Source organism: Phyllobates terribilis, unplaced genomic scaffold (genome assembly GCF_046119375.1).
Source record: "Phyllobates terribilis strain yellow unplaced genomic scaffold, ASM4611937v1 Scaffold_12__6_contigs__length_324123572, whole genome shotgun sequence".
Lineage (NCBI taxonomy): Eukaryota > Metazoa > Chordata > Amphibia > Anura > Dendrobatidae > Phyllobates > Phyllobates terribilis.
In genome coordinates, this window is record NW_027362772.1 from 301,830,693 (window position 1) to 301,853,000 (window position 22,308).

At 45.3% G+C, this 22,308-nt stretch overlaps 1 protein-coding gene across 1 annotated transcript in view; it reads left to right on the top strand.

Moving 5' to 3' along the window:
- Positions 1-18,946, top strand: part of PLOD1 (procollagen-lysine,2-oxoglutarate 5-dioxygenase 1) — a 71,961-nt gene extending 53,015 nt beyond the window's left edge. The window contains exons 10-19 of the mRNA XM_073657237.1: positions 5,026-5,147; positions 5,932-6,036; positions 6,120-6,245; positions 6,534-6,675; positions 7,596-7,709; positions 7,793-7,858; positions 8,049-8,153; positions 8,316-8,462; positions 11,887-12,012; positions 17,361-18,946. Coding sequence (XP_073513338.1) covers positions 5,026-5,147; positions 5,932-6,036; positions 6,120-6,245; positions 6,534-6,675; positions 7,596-7,709; positions 7,793-7,858; positions 8,049-8,153; positions 8,316-8,462; positions 11,887-12,012; positions 17,361-17,516 — 1,209 coding nt within the window. The 3' untranslated portion in view covers positions 17,517-18,946. The remainder of the gene's footprint in view (positions 1-5,025; positions 5,148-5,931; positions 6,037-6,119; positions 6,246-6,533; positions 6,676-7,595; positions 7,710-7,792; positions 7,859-8,048; positions 8,154-8,315; positions 8,463-11,886; positions 12,013-17,360) is intronic.
- The last annotated feature ends 3,362 nt before the right edge of the window (positions 18,947-22,308 follow it).

Consider the following 22,308-nt stretch of genomic DNA (forward strand, 5'->3'; position numbering starts at 1 on the left):
GGATTGATAATGGCCATCGGTAGCTGGTTGTATTGTGCTCAGTGAATGGGAACTGGGTGGATTGATATTGGCCATCGGTAGCTGGTTGTACTGTGCTCGGTGAATGGGAACTGGTTGGATTGATATTGGCCATCGGTAGCTGGTTGTACTGTGCTCGGTGAATGGGTACTGGGTGGATTGATATTGGCCATCGGTAGCTGGTTGTATTGTGCTCGGTGAATGGGAACTGGGTGGATTGATATTGGCCATCGGTAGCTGGTTGTACTGTGCTCGGTGAATGGGAACTGGTTGGATTGATATTGGCCATCGGTAGCTGGTTGTACTGTGCTCGGTGAATGGGAACTGGTTGGATTGATATTGGCCATCGTTAGCTGGTTGTACTGTGCTCGATGAATGGGAACTGGGTGGATTGATATTGGCCATCGGTAGCTGGTTGTACTGTGCTCGGTGAATGGGAACTGGTTGGATTGATATTGGCCATCGGTAGCTGGTTGTACTGTGCTCGATGAATGGGAACTGGTTGGATTGATATTGGCCATCGGTAGCTGGTTGTACTGTGCTCGATGAATGGGAACTGGGTGGATTGATATTGGCCATCGGTAGCTGGTTGTACTGTGCTCGGTGAATGGGAACTGGTTGGATTGATATTGGCCATCGGTAGCTCGTTGTACTGTGCTCGGTGAATGGGAACTGGTTGGATTGATATTGGCCATCGTTAGCTGGTTGTACTGTGCTCGGTGAATGGGAACTGGGTGGATTGATATTGGTCATCGGTAGCTGGTTGTACTGTGCTCGGTGAATGGGAACTGGTTGGATTGATATTGGCTATCGGTAGCTGGTTGTACTGTGCTCGATGAATGGGAACTGGGTGGATTGATATTGGCCATCGGTAGCTGGTTGTACTGTGCTCGGTGAATGGGAACTGTATGGATTGATATTGGCCATCGGTAGCTGGTTGTACTGTGCTCGATGAATGGGAACTGGTTGGATTGATATTGGCCATCGGTAGCTGGTTGTACTGTGCTCGATGAATGGGAACTGGTTGGATTGATATTGGCCATCGGTAGCTGGTTGTACTGTGCTCGATGAATGGGAACTGGGTGGATTGATATTGGCCATCGGTAGCTGGTTGTACTGTGCTCGATGAATGGGAACTGGGTGGATTGATATTGGCCATCGGTAGCTGGTTGTACTGTGCTCAGTGAATGGGAACTGGTTGGATTGATATTGGCCATCGGTAGCCGGTTGTACTGTGCTCAGTGAATGGGAACTGGGTGGATTGATATTGGCCATCGGTAGCTGGTTGTACTGTGCTCGATGAATGGGAACTGGTTGGATTGATATTGACCATCGGTAGCTGGTTGTACTGTACTCGGTGAATGGGAACTGGTTGGATTGATATTGGCCATCGGTAGCTGGTTGTACTGTGCTCGGTGAATGGGAACTGGGTGGATTGATATTGGCCATCGGTAGCTGGTTGTATTGTGCTCGATGAATCGGAACTGGGTGGATTGATATTGGCCATCGGTAGCTGGTTGTACTGTGCTCGGTGAATGGGAACTGGGTGGATAGATATTGGCCATCGGTAGCTGGTTGTATTGTGCTCGGTGAATGGGAACTGGGTGGATTGATATTGGCCATCGGTAGCTGGTTGTACTGTGTTCGGTGAATGGGAACTGGTTGGATTGATATTGGCCATCGGTAGCTGGTTGTACTGTGCTCGGTGAATGGGAACTGGGTGGATTGAAATTGGCCATCGGTAGCTGGTTGTACTGTGCTCGGTGAATGGGAACTGTGTGGATTGATATTGGCCATCGGTAGCTGGTTGTACTGTGCTTGGTGAATGGGAACTGGGTGGATTGATATTGGCCATCGGTAGCTGGTTGTACTGTGCTTGGTGAATGGGAACTGGGTGGATTGATATTGGCCATTGGTAGCTGGTTGTATTGTGCTCGGTGAATGGGAACTGGTTGGATTGATAATGGCCATCGGTAGCTGGTTGTATTGTGCTCAGTGAATGGGAACTGGGTGGATTGATATTGGCCATCGGTAGCTGGTTGTACTGTGCTCGGTGAATGGGAACTGGTTGGATTGATATTGGCCATCGGTAGCTGGTTGTACTGTGCTCGGTGAATGGGTACTGGGTGGATTGATATTGGCCATCGGTAGCTGGTTGTATTGTGCTCGGTGAATGGGAACTGGGTGGATTGATATTGGCCATCGGTAGCTGGTTGTACTGTGCTCGGTGAATGGGAACTGATTGGATTGATATTGGCCATCGGTAGCTGGTTGTACTGTGCTCGGTGAATGGGAACTGGTTGGATTGATATTGGCCATCGTTAGCTGGTTGTACTGTGCTCGATGAATGGGAACTGGGTGGATTGATATTGGCCATCGGTAGCTGGTTGTACTGTGCTCGGTGAATGGGAACTGGTTGGATTGATATTGGCCATCGGTAGCTGGTTGTACTGTGCTCGATGAATGGGAACTGGTTGGATTGATATTGGCCATCGGTAGCTGGTTGTACTGTGCTCGATGAATGGGAACTGGGTGGATTGATATTGGCCATCGGTAGCTGGTTGTACTGTGCTCGGTGAATGGGAACTGGTTGGATTGATATTGGCCATCGGTAGCTCGTTGTACTGTGCTCGGTGAATGGGAACTGGTTGGATTGATATTGGCCATCGTTAGCTGGTTGTACTGTGCTCGGTGAATGGGAACTGGGTGGATTGATATTGGTCATCGGTAGCTGGTTGTACTGTGCTCGGTGAATGGGAACTGGTTGGATTGATATTGGCTATCGGTAGCTGGTTGTACTGTGCTCGATGAATGGGAACTGGGTGGATTGATATTGGCCATCGGTAGCTGGTTGTACTGTGCTCGGTGAATGGGAACTGTATGGATTGATATTGGCCATCGGTAGCTGGTTGTACTGTGCTCGATGAATGGGAACTGGTTGGATTGATATTGGCCATCGGTAGCTGGTTGTACTGTGCTCGATGAATGGGAACTGGTTGGATTGATATTGGCCATCGGTAGCTGGTTGTACTGTGCTCGATGAATGGGAACTGGGTGGATTGATATTGGCCATCGGTAGCTGGTTGTACTGTGCTCGATGAATGGGAACTGGGTGGATTGATATTGGCCATCGGTAGCTGGTTGTACTGTGCTCAGTGAATGGGAACTGGTTGGATTGATATTGGCCATCGGTAGCCGGTTGTACTGTGCTCAGTGAATGGGAACTGGGTGGATTGATATTGGCCATCGGTAGCTGGTTGTACTGTGCTCGGTGAATGGGAACTGGTTGGATTGATATTGGCCATCGGTAGCTGGTTGTACTGTGCTCGGTGAATGGGAACTGGGTGGATTGATATTGGCCATCGGTAGCTGGTTGTACTGTGCTTGGTGAATGGGAACTGGGTGGATTGATATTGGCCATCGGTAGCTGGTTGTATTGTGCTCGGTGAATAGGAACTGGGTGGATTGATATTGGCCATCGGTAGCTGGTTGTACTGTGCTCGATGAATGGGAACTGGTTGGATTGATATTGACCATCGGTAGCTGGTTGTACTGTGCTCGGTGAATGGGAACTGGGTGGATTGATATTGGCCATCGGTAGCTGGTTGTACTGTGCTCGGTGAATGGGAGCTGGTTGGATTGATATTGGCCATCGGTAGCTGGTTGTACTGTGCTCGGTGAATGGGAACTGGGTGGATTGATATTGGCCATCGGTAGCTGGTTGTACTGTGCTTGGTGAATGGGAACTGGGTGGATTGATATTGGCGATCGGTAGCTGGTTGTATTGTGCTCGGTGAATGGGAACTGGGTGGATTGATATTGGCCATCGGTAGCTGGTTGTACTGTGCTCGATAAGTGGGAACTGGTTGGATTGATATTGACCATCGGTAGCTGGTTGTACTGTGCTCGGTGAATGGGAACTGGGTGGATTGATATTGGCCATCGGTAGCTGGTTGTATTGTGCTCGGTGAATGGGAACTGGGTGGATTGATATTGGCCATCAGTAGCTGGTTGTACTGTGCTCGATGAATGGGAACTGGTTGGATTGATATTGACCATCGGTAGCTGGTTGTACTGTACTCGGTGAATGGGAACTGGTTGGATTGATATTGGCCATCGGTAGCTGGTTGTACTGTGCTCGGTGAATGGGAACTGGGTGGATTGATATTGGCCATCGGTAGCTGGTTGTATTGTGCTCGATGAATGGGAACTGGGTGGATTGATATTGGCCATCGGTAGCTGGTTGTACTGTGCTCGGTGAATGGGTACTGGGTGGATTGATATTGGCCATCGGTAGCTGGTTGTACTGTGCTCGATGAATGGGAACTGGGTGGATTGATATTGGCCATCGGTAGCTGGTTGTACTGTGCTCGGTGAATGGGAACTGGTTGGATTGATATTGGCCATCGGTAGCTGGTTGTACTGTGCTCAGTGAATTGGAACTGGGTGGATTGATATTGGCCATCGGTAGCTGGTTGTACTGTGCTCGGTGAATGGGAACTGGTTGGATTGATATTGGCCATCGGTAGCTGGTTGTACTGTGCTCAGTGAATTGGAACTGGGTGGATTGATATTGGCCATCGGTAGCTGGTTGTACTGTGCTCGGTGAATGGGTACTGGGTGGATTGATATTGGCCATCGGTAGCTGGTTGTATTGTGCTCGGTGAATGGGAACTGGTTGGATTGATATTGGCCATCGGTAGCTGGTTGTATTGTGCTCGGTGAATGGGTACTGGTTGGATTGATATTGGCCATCGGTAGCTGGTTGTATTGTGCTCGGTGAATGGGAACTGGGTGGATTGATATTGGCCATCGGTAGCTGGTTGTATTGTGCTCGGTGAATGGGTACTGGGTGGATTGATATTGGCCATCGGTAGCTGGTTGTATTGTGCTCGGTGAATGGGAACTGGGTGGATTGATATTGACAAATGATGACATGTTGAATTCAGCAATTGTTACAAGAAGAATTACTCCAGAGTCTTTAACCAACCTGTCCTCTGCCCCCAGGAACCTCATCACCAGAAACATGTGGAGAAATTCCTGAAGGTGCACAGTTCAGAATACAACAATGTTAAATATATAGGACCTGAGGAGGCTGCTAACTTTGCTGAAGCTCGTAATGTCGGAACGTAAGTAACAAAAAAAAAATGCAGAATTATTTTTTTTTTGTAAGTGAGGAGAAGCGATGGACAACTGATAATGGCATCCATTGTATCAGCTGTCAGATTTCTTTAAAAATTAAACTACTACCCAAATTTTCAGAACTTTTCATAAGCTTTCTTTACTGCCCGGCGTAAGGAATGTCTAAAAATATGATTGGTGGGCAACCCTTTCAGGATACAGTTGAAAACCCTTCCCTTACCAAAGGACGGAGATCATGGGCGATTGGCTCTTTCTTCCTTTTATTACTTGGCTGGACTTTTTGTCTATTTGCATCAATTCATCATTTGCGTTTTTTCGAAAGTCTCTTTTCTTTTTTTTTATTTTAATGCTGCGCGTTGTCGCTTTTTGCTCCTAATTCTTCAAGATAACGCAAAATTCATAAACCGCATGCGCGAAGTCAAAATCGTATTTATTTTTTGTCTTTAACCTTTTTTGTTGCAAAAATTTTTGCCATACGTTAAAATCACTTATAAAAAAAAAAAGACTTAAAAAAAGGCGAAAATAAAAACCGGCACAAAACTCCGAGACAAAATAAAGGTGCAAAAGTAATTATGGATCGGGCCTTATATACCTGATGAAGATGACTTCACACTTACACATGATAACGATTACGTCACTTTGCAGGTACAATCTGTTTAATCTTTTTCTTATATCCATCTGTACTTTTATCGTTCTTGTAGAACTTTTTCCAATAAAACGTTCCTTAAAATAAAATAATAATAATAATAATTAGTTGATTTTTTTTTTTAGGGATATTTGCCGCCAGAACCCTGAGTGTGAATATTACTTCTCCATTGACGTCCAGGTGGTTCTGAAAAACGCCAGCGTGCTACGGACTCTCATAGAACAGAACAAGTAAGTTGGTGACCATAAATACCACGTGAGTGAGTGTTGGTGGAAGAAGTTACTGATTTTGATGCCTTCTCATCTCTCGTCAGGTCGATCATTGCTCCTATGGTCAGTCGCAATCAAGATCTGTGGTCAAACTTTTGGGGTGCGTTGAGTTCAGACGGGTTTTACGCGCGGTCGGAGGATTATATAGACATTGTGCAGAGGCAAAGAGTGTAAGTAACAGAGCAAAACTGCAGGGAAATAAATACATTTTTTAGAGGAATTGGTCAGGGACTGAGCAGCAGACGGACATGCGTTATGGGGAATCATCGCTTAGCAAAATGCACCAGTATCATTTTCGGACACTTTTTACTCCTTATCTGTTTGTGACTATAATATAAGAATTTAAAAAGTTATGCGCAGCAATGATACTTTTTTATTTTTTATAGTTTTTTGCAGCCATGTGGTGGGTTAAACATGTTGAGTTGCACCCAATGAATGACCGATCCTGTGTTTTTCAGTGGAATCTGGAACGTTCCCTACATCACCAATGTGTATTTAGTGAAAGGCGGCGTCCTCAGGAAAGCGCTCAGCCTGTACGATCTGTTCCACAGTGGGAGCCTGGACCCAGACATGGCGTTCTGTGACAATGTGCGCAGAAAGGTCAGTAAAAGATCAGATGGAGACGAGCACAGGGTGCCGGAGAGTGATCACATCGGCGCTCACTGTCTACTGAGCGGTGACTTTTACCGCGACCTGCACCGCCCCGATGACTGGAAGCAGCGGGCCACAAACAGGCTATAAGTTAATTTTCTCCCTGCAGCTGCTGCTTCACTAGAGCAGCTGTCCAGGATTCACGTCAGCTTCCTCTGGGAGTATGAAGAGGTGAGGATAGGTACCCCAACGCGCATTTAACGTTAGCTTCTTCTGGGAGTATGAGAAGGTGAGGATAGGTACCCCAACTCATGTTTCGCAGTAGCTTCTTCTGAGGGTATGGATAGGTATCCCCAGAAGAAGCTAATGTGAAACGCGCGTTGGGGTACCTATCCTCACCTCCTCCAGGTTGTTCAGTTTTTAAACACCAGTTGATTATGTAACTCCCTTCTGCACATATTTATTTCTGATATATACTGTTCATTACCCACTATGAGCTATTATTGATGGTCTCTATGTTGTGCACTTGTTTATGCTACTCAGTGTCCTCAGTATGATATGGAGTCCTGGTGCTTTCTATTAGGTCTGTGTCCTTTGACTTTTTCTTGTTTATCTGTGTCCTGGATAGGTGGAGTCTTTTTGTTACTTTCTTGGATTAAGTCCTAATAAAGGTTGTTACTATTGACTTTATATATTCGCACCTCAATGTGTCACTGTCCGAGAACCGACCACAACAATGGACAGAACTCCTGACCCAATCTCAGCAGCCGCATAGGGTTGGTGCGTTCGGGTCGGTAGACGGCGCCGCTGACGGATGTGTGAATGTAGCCTTATACAGGGAATAAGTTGAATTTTGCCCTTTGTAGCAGCTTTATCTCTCCAGATGAGGGCATCTTCTTTATTATAATCATATTATTATTAACCTTCAGGGGGTCTTCATGTTTGTGAATAACAGACAGGTATTTGGCCACATCCTGTCCTTGGAGAACTATAAGACGAATCACCTCCACAACGACCTGTGGCAGATATTTCAGAACATCCAGGTAAGAAACTTTTATCCTACAGGAATAACAATGAAATTCTAAATTTAGTAATTGATATTATTATTATTTTTTCTGATTTACAGGATTGGAAAGAAAAATATATTCACCCCAATCACACATTTGCCGTCAAAGGCAAGCTGATCGAGTCGGTGAGTCTTGGGCTCAAATTTTGCTCCCCTCCTATTCACTAGTAGCAGAGAAAAGTTTGCAGACGTCAATGCAAATAAAAGTGATGAAAATTTCCAAAAAAATCTAGAATTATCATGTTGTGGATATAATAATCTGGACATTAAAGAGCAGAAAATAATTAACTTTTTTTTTTAACTTTTCTCCACTCAGCCATGTCCGGATGTGTACTGGTTCCCATTATTTACTGAGACTGCATGTGATGAACTTGTGGAGGAAATGGAAAATTATGGCCAATGGTCAGGAGGAAATAACCAGGTAGAGGATTTAAAAGCTGCCCTAATCTATAAATGTCTAATATAGTGATGTTATTCTTAGAAATGGTCAGTAGGTGGTGCTGTTGTCTATTAGCATGTGTACAAGTCTAGCGCCACCTACAGTCTGTGAAAGGGTATTACAGAAAACATTTTACTCTTACAGGATGCGAGATTGCAGGGAGGATATGAAAATGTCCCAACAATTGATATTCACATGAATCAAATTAGTTATGAGAAGGAATGGCAAAAATTCCTGCTGGACTTTGTGGCCCCCATTACAGAGAAAATGTTTCCAGGTTATTATACTCAGGTGGGTATTACTTTGGAGCAGGGGAGGAGTAAGTGGCACTTACTGGACAGCTCTTGTTTGTTAGAAGGGTCCCCCGCCGATAAGTTGGTCACAGTGTATTCCTCTACTGACACCCCCAAAAAGTCAGCTGTGATCTGTAGGAGACACTGAACAACTGTGCAAGGGTTAAGTTCCCCTGCAGCGCCACCACTGGCGAAAATTAGTATTAGACAATCTCCTAATGCCAGTGACCGTTGTATATGTAAGACACTTAGTAGCCAATCGCATGCTGATAGATGACTGTATCCTCTATTAAAGGGAATGTGTTTTATTTTAAACAAACAACACAATCTTTAAAATTTCCACCTTTTGAAGAAAAAGAAACAAAAAACAACCCTCCTTCCTCATAAAAAAAGCCCAAAACATTAGTTTTGCAGTTTTTGCTCTGGCCACTGCGTCCATATACAGCAGATAACACAGGATCCACCATTCACAATAGATGTCACAGCTCACCTCCTCCTCCTGTTCAATGACTGATAACACCTCTATATACAGCAGATAACACAGGATCCACCATTCACAATAGGAGATGTCACAGCTCACCTCCTCCCCCTGTATAATGACTGATAACACCTCTATATACAGTAGATATCACAGGATCCACCATTCACAATAGGAGATGTCACAGCTCACCTCCTCCTCCTGTACAATCACTGATAAAACCTCTATATACAGTAGATAACACAGGATCCCCCATTCACAATAGGAGATGTCAAAGCTCACCTCCTCCTCCTCCTGTACAATGAATGATAACACCTCTATATACAGGAGATAACACCGGATCCACCATTCACAATAGGAGATGTCACAGCTCACCTCCTCCTCCTGTACAATCACTGATAAAACCTCTATATACAGTAGATAACACAAGATCCCCCATTCACAATAGGAGATGTCAAAGCTCACCTCCTCCTCCTCCTGTACAATGAATGATAACACCTCTATATACAGGAGATAACACCGGATCCACCATTCACAATAGGTGATGTCACAGCTCACCTCCTCCTCCTGTACAATGACTGATAACACCTCTATATACAGTAGATATCACAGGATCCACCATTCACAATAGGTGATGCCACTGCTCACCTCCTCCTCCTGTACAATGACTGATAACACCTCTATATACAGTAGATGACACAGGATCCACCATTCACAATAGATGTCACAGCTCACCTCCTCCCCCTGTACAATGACTGATAACACCTCTATATACAGTAGATAACACAGGATCCACCATTCACAATAGGTGATGTCACAGCTAACCTCCTTCTCCTGTACAATGACTGATAACACCTCTATATACAGTAGATGACACAGGATCCACCATTCACAATAGGTGATGTCACAGCTCACCTCCTTCTCCTGTACAATGACTGATAACACCTCTATATACAGTAGATAACACAGGATCCACCATTCACAATAGATGTCACAGCTCACCTCCTCCCCCTGTACAATGACTGATAACACCTCTATATACAGTAGATAACACAGGATCCACCATTCACAATAGGAGATGTCACAGCTCACCTCCTCCTCCTGTACAATGACTGATAAAACCTCTATATACATGAGATAACACCGGATCCACCATTCACAATAGGAGATGTCACAGCTCACCTCCTCCTCCTGTACAATCACTGATAAAACCTCTATATACAGTAGATAACACAAGATCCCCCATTCACAATAGGAGATGTCAAAGCTCACCTCCTCCTCCTGTACAATGAATGATAACACCTCTATATACAGGAGATAACACCGGATCCACCATTCACAATAGGTGATGTCACAGCTCACCTCCTCCTCCTGTACAATGACTGATAACACCTCTATATACAGTAGATATCACAGGATCCACCATTCACAATAGGTGATGCCACAGCTAACCTCCTTCTCCTGTACAATGACTGATAACACCTCTATATACAGTAGATAACACAGGATCCACCATTCACAATAGGTGATGTCACAGCTCACCTCCTTCTCCTGTACAATGACTGATTAACACCTCTCTATACAGTAGATAACACAGGATCCACCATTCACAATAGATGTCACAGCTCACCTCCTCCCCCTGTACAATGACTGATAACACCTCTATATACAGTAGATAACACAGGATCCACCATTCACAATAAGTGATGTCACAGCTCACCTCCTGCTCCTGTACAATGACTGATAACACCTCTATATACAGTAGATAACACAGGATCCACCATTCACAATGGGTGATGTCACAGCTCACCTCCTCCTCCTGTACAATGACTGATAACACCTCTATATACAGTAGATAACACAGGATCCACCATTCACAATAGGTGAGATCACAGCTCACCTCCTCCTCCTGTACAATGACTGATAACACCTCTATATACAGTAGATAACACAAGATCCCCCATTCACAATAGGAGATGTCAAAACTCACCTCCTCCTCCTGTACAATGACTGATAACACTTCTATATACAGTAGATAACACAGGATCCACCATTCACAATAGGTGATGTCACAGCTCACCTCCTCCTCCTGTACAATGACTGATAACACCTCTATATACAGTAGATAACACAGGATCCACCATTCACAATAGATGTCACAGCTCACCTCCTCCTCCTGTACAATGACTGATAACACCTCTATATACAGTAGATAACACAGGATCCACCATTCACAATAAGTGATGCCACAGCTCACCTCCTTCTCCTGTACAATGACTGATAACACCTTTATATACAGTAGATAACACAGGATCCACCATTCACAATAAGTGATGTCACAGCTCACCTCCTCCTCCTGTACAATGACTGATAACACCTCTATATACAGTAGATAACACAGGATCCACCATTCACAATAAGTGATGTCACAGCTCACCTCCTCCTCCTGTACAATGACTGATAACACCTTTATATACAGTAGATAACACAGGATCCACCATTCACAATAGGTGATGTCACAGCTCACCTCCTGCTCCTGTACAATGACTGATAACACCTCTATATACAGTAGATAACACAGGATCCACCGTTCACAATAAGTGATGTCACAGCTCACCTCCTCCTCCTGTACAATGACTGATAACACCTCTATATACAGTAGATAACACAGGATCCACCATTCACAATAGGTGATGTCACAGCTCACCTCCTCCTCCTGTACAATGACCTTGCCCTTTGCACACTGGTCACTCTCCCATACGAGCTAATGTGGTTGCGGTAAAGTGAATTCTAAGTGCTGCTCACAGTGTCTCAGATGAGACGGATGACCCCATAGTTATTACATCAAATAGAAAGAAGATCCGGACGCCTAGATCTCAGTGGTACAGGTGAGGCATTAGCTGCGTGGCGCCTCGCACCCTCATTTCTCTCTACACTTTTGCAGGCGCAGTTTGACTTGGCCTTTGTCGTACGGTACAAGCCGGACGAGCAGCCGTCTCTGGTCCCGCACCACGACGCCTCGACCTTCACTATTAATGTAGCGCTGAACAGCGTGGGACAGGATTACGAGGTCAGTAATAAAAGCAACTAATGGCTCTGATGACTTTTGTCTAATAGGAGCTGAGCTGCAGTACCGAGAACGGCCACTACACAGAGCGAGGCGCTGCGGTGTCCTGGCACTGAGGACTCTACTTAGGATGGGTCGTCATTATTAAAGTCTGAGAAAAACCCCCTTTAAATGAGGGGTCATGTGTATCGGAAGCTTTATATTTGTTATAACTAGTGTTGAGCATTCCGATACTGTAATATCGGGTATCGGCCGATATTCGCGGTATCGGAATTCCGATACTTAATTCCGATACTTTTACAATATCGAATACCGGAATCGGAAGTTCCCATAATGCCTGCGCTCTGCAGTGTCTCTGAAGGATGACAAGCTGGATGGCAGCGCTCAGCTGCGATCCTGCCTGTCATCAGAATGCCATCCCAGCGTGGGAGAATTCTCCTGATTGTTTAAAAGCCGGCGGGCGGTATAAAGCCGCCGGCTTTTAAACAATCACACAGCCCCATACTGGTTCCCCGCAGCCTCCCACCCCGATCCTCCGCTCCCCTCGCCACCTCCCATCCCGATCGTAAGTTAGGACCGGGCGGGGAGCGCAGCACCAAGGAGCGAAGGACCCGGGCGGGGAAGCCGGCAGTGAAAAGACTTCACCGCCGGCTTTCCCGTTCTGTGCTGCGCTTTCCCGCCGGTTATTTCAAATGAACAGCTGAGGTATCAGGTGATGCCGATCAGCTGTTCATTTGAAGTCGCCGCGGTGCCCTCAGAGGGTTCATGTGAGTTCATGCTTGACTGCATGAACTCACATGAACTTTCCCACGGCCGCACAGGTCAGCCACACCTCCCACACAGCCCGTCATGATTAGTGTGTGTGCGGGGTGTGTGTGCGGGGTGTGTGCGCGATGTTTGTGCGGGTGTGCGCGGTGTCTGTGCGATGTGTGCGGGGTGTGTGTGCGGGGTGTGTGTGCGCGGTGTCTGTGCGATGTGTGCGGGGTGTGTGTGCGGGGTGTCTGTGCGATGTGTGCGGGGTGTGTGTGCGGGGTGTCTGTGCGATGTGTGCGGGTGTGTGCGGTGTGTGTGCGTGCAGGCAGACATAGACCGATGTGACACTACTACTCCCATCGGCCTATGTCTGTCCCCCGTCCACTCCTGCCAGCAGGATCAGCTCGATGGGAGCAGTAGTTCCCATCAGCCTGATCCTGCTATTTAAATTGCCCTACTGTGTCCCCAATAAATGTTAAATACATGTCATTGGTGGCCAGTGGTTACCTACAATAAATTAGTTCATACATTACCTGTCCCCGCCGATCGCCACCTAAAATAAAGTAAAAAATAAAAAACTACACCTATACTCACCAAGACACCTAATTCCCCGAAGCCATCGATCTCCTGTAATAAAATATAAAATAATAAACCACAACCTTATCCTTACCCCTCCGTAGCAGTCCACGAGTGTCCCACGAAGATCTCCAGTTCAGAGCAGCCACATAGAATGTGACCGCTCTGAACCGCTGCCGCCGCTAGAATGACGGGGCCGTAAGGGTTCACCGGAGTTCAGGCAGCGCTGCTCCGGTTAGCTGCTTTACGGCCCTGCTGTATAGTGAGAAATTCCCACGGTACAGCAGTGCCGTAAAGGAGGTCTCCGGAGCTGCGCTGACTGAATGCACTCCGGTAACCTCAGTCAGTGGCTCCCGCTGCCGGGAGCGGACGTGTTCCCGGCAGTGTGAGCTTACAGCAGCCATGCACAGCTGTCACCATCTCCAGATGTGACAGCTGTGCATGGGAGATCAGCGCAGGAACGTGGACAGGTAACTATTTTTTTTAGTAAACTAAGAATTAAATAAAATGGTGTGTTTTATTTCAAATAAATTATTTTTTTCTGGGTGTAGTGTGTTTTTTCTTTTTAACACTTTGTAGGTTAGTAATGGGGGTGTCTTATAGACGCCCATCATTACTAACCTGGGCTTCATGGCAGCTGGCGCTGACATGAACCCCACCACTATTACCCCCTGCCACCGCACCAAGGCAGCGTGGAAGAGCGAGGCTAAGTGCCAGAGTTGGCGCATCCTATGGATGCGCCATTTCTGGGGCGGCTGACGACTGGTGTTTCTAGCCTGGGAGGGGGCCAATATTCATGGCACCCTTCCTGGGCTATTAATATCAGCCCCCAGCTGTCTGCCTAGCCTTTGCTAGCTATTAAATAGGGGGGACCCCACGTCATTTTTTTTGGGGGGGTCCCCCATTTTAATAGCTAGTAAAGGCTAGGTATTCAGCTGGGGGCTGATATTAGTAGCCTGGGAAGCTCCGTGGGTATTACCCCCTTCCCAGGCTTCAAACATCTGCCCCAGCCGTCTGCTTAACCTCCACTAGAGACTAAAATTATGGGGGATCCCACGCCATTTTTTTTTAAAATAAATCCATTATTTTAACACTAAATGACATTTGAGGAGTTAATAAAGATGCAGTCCCTAAATTATTATTTATTTTTTAATTAATTTTTCCCAAAACTTTTGACGTGGGCTTCGCCATATTTTTGTATGCCAGCCAGGTACAGCATCCAGCTTCTATGAACGCGCCATTTTCCGGGGTGGCTGCGGACTGCAATTTTCAGCGGGTGGCAGAAAGCTTGGGCCTCCCTGCGCTGCAGATTCCAGCCCCCAGCTGCCTAGTTGTACCTGGCTGGACACAAAAATAGGGAGAAGCTCCACGTTTTTTTTTTTTTAATTATTTCATGAAATTCATGGAATAATTAAGAAAAAAAGGGCTTCCCTATATTGTTGTGTCCAGCCAGGTACAAATAGGCAGCTGGTGGTTGGGTGCAGCCTGTTCCTGCCTGCTGTACCTGGCTGGACACAAATATAGTGCGAAGCCCCACGTCAATTTTTTTTTAATTATTTCAGGAAATTCATGAATTTAAAAAAAAAAACGTGGGGCTTCGCCCTATTTTTGTGTCCAGCCAGGTACAACTAGGCAGCTGGGGGCTGGAATCTGCAGCGCAGGGAGGCCCAAGCTTTCTGGGCCCCCCCCGCTGCAAATTGCAGTCCGCAGCCGCCCCAGAAAATGGCGCTTTCATAGAAGCGCCATCTTCTGGCGCTGTACCCAACTCATCCAGGGCCCTGGTGCGGTGGCTCACTGGGTAATAAAGGGGTTAAGGCCAGCTTGGCATTATCAGCTGGCCCTAAGCCCGAAATTCATGGGGTCACGCCAGTATTAGACATGACCACCATGAATTTCTAGTAAAGTATTTAAAAAAACACAACACCCAGAAAAAAGTCCTTTAATTGAAATAAACACACAATTCTTTATTGTTCTAAATTAAACCATACTTACCATCACGCCCATTCCAGCTGAAGCCAACGATCTCCTGCAATAAAAGTAAAATAATAAAGCAACATCATCCTTACCTTTCCATGGTTCCCACGACAGCTTCAGCTCTGCTACATCGAGATGACAGGCTGGACCGCAGCAGAACGCTGCCATCCAGCCTGTCATCCCGCAGACACTGAGAAGAGCAGGCATGCTTCCACTCCTCAGTGTCTCTCTGTGACGGCATCCAGATGAGCCGAGGTCATGTCCAATGAACTCAGCTCACCTCATGTACGTCACTGACAGCGTGGGAAAATTCTCCTGCACTCAGCACTTCAGCGTGAGAATTTTCCCACGCTGTCAGTGACGTGCATGAGGTGAGCTGAGTTCATTGGACATGACCTCGGCTCATCTTTATGCCGTCACAGAGAGACACTGAGGAGCGCAAGCATGCCTGCGCTTCTCAGTGTCTGCGGGATGACAGGCTGGATGGCAGCGTTCTGCTGCGGTCCAGCCTGTCATCTCGATGTAGCAGAGCTGAAGCTGTCCTGGGAACCATGGAAAGGTAAGGATGAGGTTGCTTTATTATTTTACTTTTATTGCAGGAGATCGTTGGCTTCAGCTGGAATGGGCGTGATGGTAAGTATGGTTTAATTTAGAACAATAAAGGATTGTGTCTTTATTTCAATTAAAGGACTTTATTCTGGGTGTTTGTGTTTTTCTTTAACTTTGACTATGGGGTTAGTAATGGGGGTGTCTTATAGACGCCTCTCCATTACTAACCTGGGCTTGATGTCAGCTGGCATTATAAGCTGACATCAACCCCAGCCCTATTACCCCCTGCCACCGCACCAGGGCAGCGTGGAAGAGCGAGGCTAAGTGCCAGAATTGGCACATCCTATGGATGCGCCATTTCTGGGGCGGCTGACGGCTGGTGTTTCTAGCCTGGGAGGGGGCCAATATTCATGGCACCCTTCCTGGGCTATTAATATCAGCCCCCAGCTGTCTGCCTAGCCTGTGCTAGCTATTAAATTAGGGGGGACCCCACGTTATTTTTTTGGGGGGGTTCCCCCATTTTAATAGCTAGTAAAGGCTAGGTATTCAGCTGGGGGCTGATATTAGTAGCCTGGGAAGCTCCGTGGGTATTACCCCCTTCCCAGGCTTCAAACATTTGCCCCAGCCGTCTGCTTAACCTCCGCTAGAGCCTAAAATTAAGGGGAACCCCACACCAATTTTTTTTTAAATAAATCCTTTATTTTAACACTAAATGACAAGTACAGTAAGCAACACTGTCACTGTACTTCATATATATGTGACTGACATGTTTCTATCTATCTAATCTATGTGTGATTCTCTATTCTTTCTGTTATAAATTGTCGGGTACAGATGCTGAATTGCCGGCCGGCTTTCTTAAAGAGACGGTGCATGAAAACACTATTATTTTTTTAAATAAATCCTTTACACTAAATGACAAGTACAGTAAGCAACACTGTCACTGTACTTCTTATATATGTGACAGACATGTTTCTATCTATCTAATCTATGTGTGAAGCTCTATTCTGTCTGTTATAAATTGTCGGGTACCGCTGCTGAATTGCCGGCCGGCTTTTTTAAAGAGACGGTGCATGAAAACACTAATATTTTTTTTAATAAATCCTTTACACTAAATGACAAGTACAGTAAGCAACACTGTCACTGTACTTCATATATATGTGACTGACATGTTTCTATCTATCTAATCTATGTGTGATGCTCTATTCTTTCTGTTGTAAATTGTCGGGTACCGGTGAATGCCGCTGCTGAATTGCCGGCTTTTCATGTCATTCTACATTATTCTTAGTTGTTTTACTTCATGTAGAATTAACCTACAAGGAAAGAAAGGGTTTATTTTCATTCCGATATTTGTGTCCCATTGACTTGCATTGGTTTCCGGTATCGGAATCGGCGATATCCGATACTTTTTGGGTATCGGCCCGATCCAATCCGATACGATATTTCCTGATATCGGAAGGTATCGCTCAACACTAGTTATAACCTTACTTTTTTTTTTGCAGGGAGGTGGCTGCAGATTCCTCCGCTATAATTGTTCCATAACGGCCCCGAGGAAAGGATGGTCCTTGATGCACCCTGGAAGACTCACCCATTACCACGAGGGTCTCCCGACCACGAAAGGAACCCGATACATCGCAGTGTCCTTCGTGGATCCTTAAACTAAACTTGTCTTACAAGAATTCCGGAGAAGTTACAATGTAACAATGAGGTCGAGGTTGTGTTAGCGAATGCCGGTTGGCACGATTAACATTATCGTTTTGGATAAGTACCCTATAAATGTGCGAAAATTCCCAACAGACCAGACAGACTCGCAGTGACCGGCGAACAAATGGCGAATACCATGGGGATTTTTTTTTAGTTTTTCTATCCATGTAAAGTTTATGGTGCTTTGTTCTCTGTGTTTCCCTGATCCATGCCGTTCCTGTATATTTCACACTGATAATATGATAATAAGGAGAATAGTTTTAATATTAAAAGCAAATACTTTTTTAAATATTTCATAAATAACCTTTTTTGCCCACCCCCCCCCACCCAAAAAAAAGTTTTTTTTCACTGAAAAAAAGCATTTTACCCATTGAGTCAGGTTCTTAGCTGACTTGGTGAACGTCGGATGCCCGATGTCACCTCTTCCCCCCGTTACCCAGCTTTCCTACACTCCCTAGTGACCTCTTTATACCCGGGATGTTCACTGTTCTATTCTATGTCCTACAAACGCTGGGTAAAACCTGGGGCAAAATGCTCCTCTTGTCCTAAAAATAAAGTGTGAACTGCGCCTAAACCAGGGCAAACTGTGTATTACTTATCTGAGATTTCCACCTTAAACGGAATCAGTCCTTAACCTTACGAGCAGAAGCCGTGCAAAACATTGTGAAACATGCCCATTACGGTAATAAAATTCTCTTTTATTAATATGCAGATTAGTTATATAGCTCATTAGCTCTTCTCTCCTCCCCCCCTGAACAGAAGTCCTAGACTGCAAGTACTTCGATGTGCCCACCAGTTCACTTGCAGACCTAATTTACATATCACTAAAAGCCCAATTTTAGCATCTTTCCTAATTTTTTGCGCTATTCCCCCTTGTTGCAAGGATAGTATTACTGACAGGCGTTCCCTTGATACTTTATTTGACTTTTAGACAAGTTGATTCTGTGCTTTTTAGCAGCGTCTTTGTATCATCAGAAGTATTGCTAGATGTTTATTTATTGCCTTCCCATACAGGCGTTCTCTATGTACAAGCATCAGCTATATTGTAGCATATGTATATATATAAAAAAAAAAGTTACCGATACAAAAACTTGGCCAAAAAGCAGAGAATAGCAGCTTGTTCTCGATAGTAAAGGTGGAAAGCTCGGCTGGCGTCACCTCCCGCCATGTTTGCTTCTGGTGGTCGGTGTCCATGACTACCATCCTCGGGGATATTTTGGGGTTTTGGAGTTTCAGAGAATTGATATTTGTATATTTTGTAACTGGATCTACATACCGTACCCTGGTCACAGTCATCACATCCTCGGCGTCTCTACAAGAACCTTTACTGTTTGTACAGTTTGTCAGGACTTTTACATTAAAAGACTTGTTGTTTTGTCAGTGATTTATTGCGTCTGTGTTGTAATTTTGCATTTAAATGTGAAGATGCGTAAAGCTGGATGAGAAACCGGGGGGGAGCAAACCCAGAAATAAATGTCATTTGAAGATTTGCCCCCTAGTAGACCGGATACAGATCCACCTGGTAACTATACTGATGATAAAATCAATTATTTACACTGGGGCCAGAGAGCTGCGCCATTACTGCCATCAATGAAATGCAGTTCCACCATGTTTGACTGTAGGCATGGTGCATTTTTCTAAATGCATGGTGCCTACAGTGAGTCCTGGTGGTGACAGTGTCCTTGTGTGGGGCTGCTGTTGTTGGGGGGGGGAGGCGACATGTCATTGATGGTATTATTAATTCACAGATGTACTGCTCTATATTGAACTATAAGATGCCGCCATCACTCTGTGCTCTTGGTAGACTAGCACTTTTCCAACATGAAAATAATCCAAAATTCACATTTGTTGTATTTCTGAAGAAGAACAGTGGCCAAGTGTCTCCTGATCTGACAACCGGACACCTATGTGGAGTTCTAAGTTGTGATCACTCTCCATCCAGCGTCCCGGCTCTAGAGCTTATTCTGAAGAATGGAAAAAGATCGATGTTGCAATATGTCGCAAACTTGTTCATCCCAGGTCTAGAAAACTCTGTGCGGTCCCTAAAAAATCATGAAGGGCATAGATGTAGTCGTTTGTGATGGCAGTGCACTCGTTTTTTTTTTGCATCAACTAAACTGAAGATTTTGGAATGAAAGTTATATTATTTACCTTACTGTCATGTTAGAGGTTAATGAAACTCCAGACTTGTCACATTTTTGAAAATGTATTCAGTGTTCAAGTAAGAGTATAGGGGGTGTGCTTATTTATGCTGAACTCTCTGGGCGTCTTATTTGCTTACTAAAAAAAAATAAAACTTTTTTTTTTTTTTGCCTTCTAAATCACATCGTACTCCCTTCCTTTTGCCGCTTTTTTTCTTGCTATCCTTCACAATGGATTTTAGTAGAAAGTTGAGTAGGGTGGGACTCCCCTGGTTTTGTTTGAGGACTGTAACCATAGAGACAGATAGGGCTGCATGTAGGCTGTATACACAAAACGGTAGGAGATTTTTTAATGAAGACTATTTGTGAAGCTGCTGGGGTCGGTTTCGTTTTAGTTCCTGTGTGAGGTTGCTGGTCTTCACTCACAGTGTGAACACGGTCATTGTGCACGGGGCAGTATCTGTCCGCGGCTCTGTGACAAGTTTCTTATTTGCTCATGGATAAAGGGGCAGGGGGCTGTTTATTTGGTAAAACACAATGTAACAGGCTGGGATACATTGTGTTATGTCATCGACACTGTCATACGGGAGTATTTATGTGCGGCTGTGGCTATAGCCGGAGGTAGATGGACTACAGGTCACAGCAAGAAAGGATGAAGAACCTCCATATTATCACCGGGTAAGTGACTCCACCACAGCTTCTGCAGCGCTGCTTTACTTTATATGAATTCTGTATAAGTGGATATGGGGAGACCTACACCGATTATAGAGAAGAGAGAGACTAGAGCACCTCCGGTCCCAATCTCTCCATCACACTATTCCATTGAGGGATTTTTAAACGCGTTTTACATCTATTTCTTGTCATTGGTTTTGCTTTTATTTCAGAGCTCTTCTGTGTGTCTTGTCCCCTGCACCTTCTTGCACCTTTCCATTTTGGAGAAGTAGACTGGACCCCATCGCAGAAACCTCTGCAGGTACATATTAATATTCTCATATTAGACAAGCAGCGGCTGCAGTGATGTCTACAGGCAAGAACATATAAAGGGTGTGATCCGCAGGGCCGTGGAGTCAGAGTCGTGGAGTCAGAGTTGGTATAAAATGGACCGACTCCGACTCCTAAAATATATAATAAATTGGGTACAGTAGTTCAATGCAGAATGTGCTGAATATTTTTTCATAAGAATTTGGGAAAGTTCTGAAAAGTTCTATAAATGTCTGTACTATTCCTGATCTAAGGGTCTAGACTTTTAGCTGAGAAAAATGTGTCCTACTGTAAATTTATCACTTAAACATGAGCCGTGTATGAGAGAGTCGGAGTCATGGAAATTGAGGAGTCGGAGTCGAATATTTGGCTTACCGACTCCACATCCGGTCACTATTAAGACCACAAAGTGTCTTATGAAAAAGTATTTAAAAGTTTAGTTGTTTTTTTTTTTTTTAGTTCATTTTTGTGGAAATGATAAAACTTTCCCTAAAAAAAAAAAAACGCTGTGTCCAAAACGCAATTTGTGGTGTAAAAAAAACCAACAAAAAAAGCCTTACTCACCCTACCCAGGTCCGACACGGAGTCTCCACCAGTGCTCATGATGTCTGGTGTTCTGAGCGAGCTCAGTGGTCTCCCAGTGTAGATGGCAGGGGACGCTGAGCTTAGTTGTTGGCTGCAGCGCTGTCAATGTGATGTCAGCGCTGTTGTTAACAACGGACCTCATGAGTAGCGGCGGAAACTCAGTGCTGGGGAGGGTGAGTATAAAGGTGCAGTCAGGCAGCTGAATAACTCGGACAAGGATCACAGCACAATGCTCGGACTGGTCGTCATCTCTCCTGACCTGAGCGTGACAGCACTCTTCTGACAGCACTGTTTCTGACAGCACTCTTTTGAGCAGCACTCTTTCTGACAGCACTGTTTCTGACAGGACTGTTTCTGACAGCACTCTTCTGACAGCACTCTTCTGACAGCACTCTTTTGAGCTGCACTCTTTCTGACAGCACTCTTTTGAGCTGCACTCTTTCTGACAGCACTCTTTCTGACAGCACTCATTTGAGCAGCACTCGGCTTATCCTCGAGTGGAGAGGTGTCCAGGCTCAATAGACCGTCCATGGGTTGGTACAATCCTCTACTTGCACTTGATCATAAACCAAGCGATCCTGCCTCTTGGTTGAGCGATTGTGGGGGTCTCCGGATCAGAACCCGACTAATCAACACTACTAAAAAGAGGCTAAAACGTATCAGAAAATATCTCAAAGTTTAGTTCTTCCTATAAGGGTTGGGTTCACACATTATCATGACTTTGCTCCGCAGATCACGTTGAATGCTTTCTGGATTACATGGAGCTCTGGGTTCCCCGGGGACAGATGGACGGGTTGCTGCTGTGGCTGTCACAAGTGATGAGGTTCCCAGGTACTGATACAAGGGGAGGAGGGATATCCTCATATACCGTAAGTCACATGCAACTGACCAGACAGATCATCATAGATCTGTGTCAGTGATACAGGTGACTTAAAGGGAACCTGTCGGAATGTTTTCATGTGCGGAAGTAGTGGCATGGCTGTATAGGCGCTTGTGCCCCAAAATAAAAATTATACCTTTTTTTGTGGCAATGCAATGT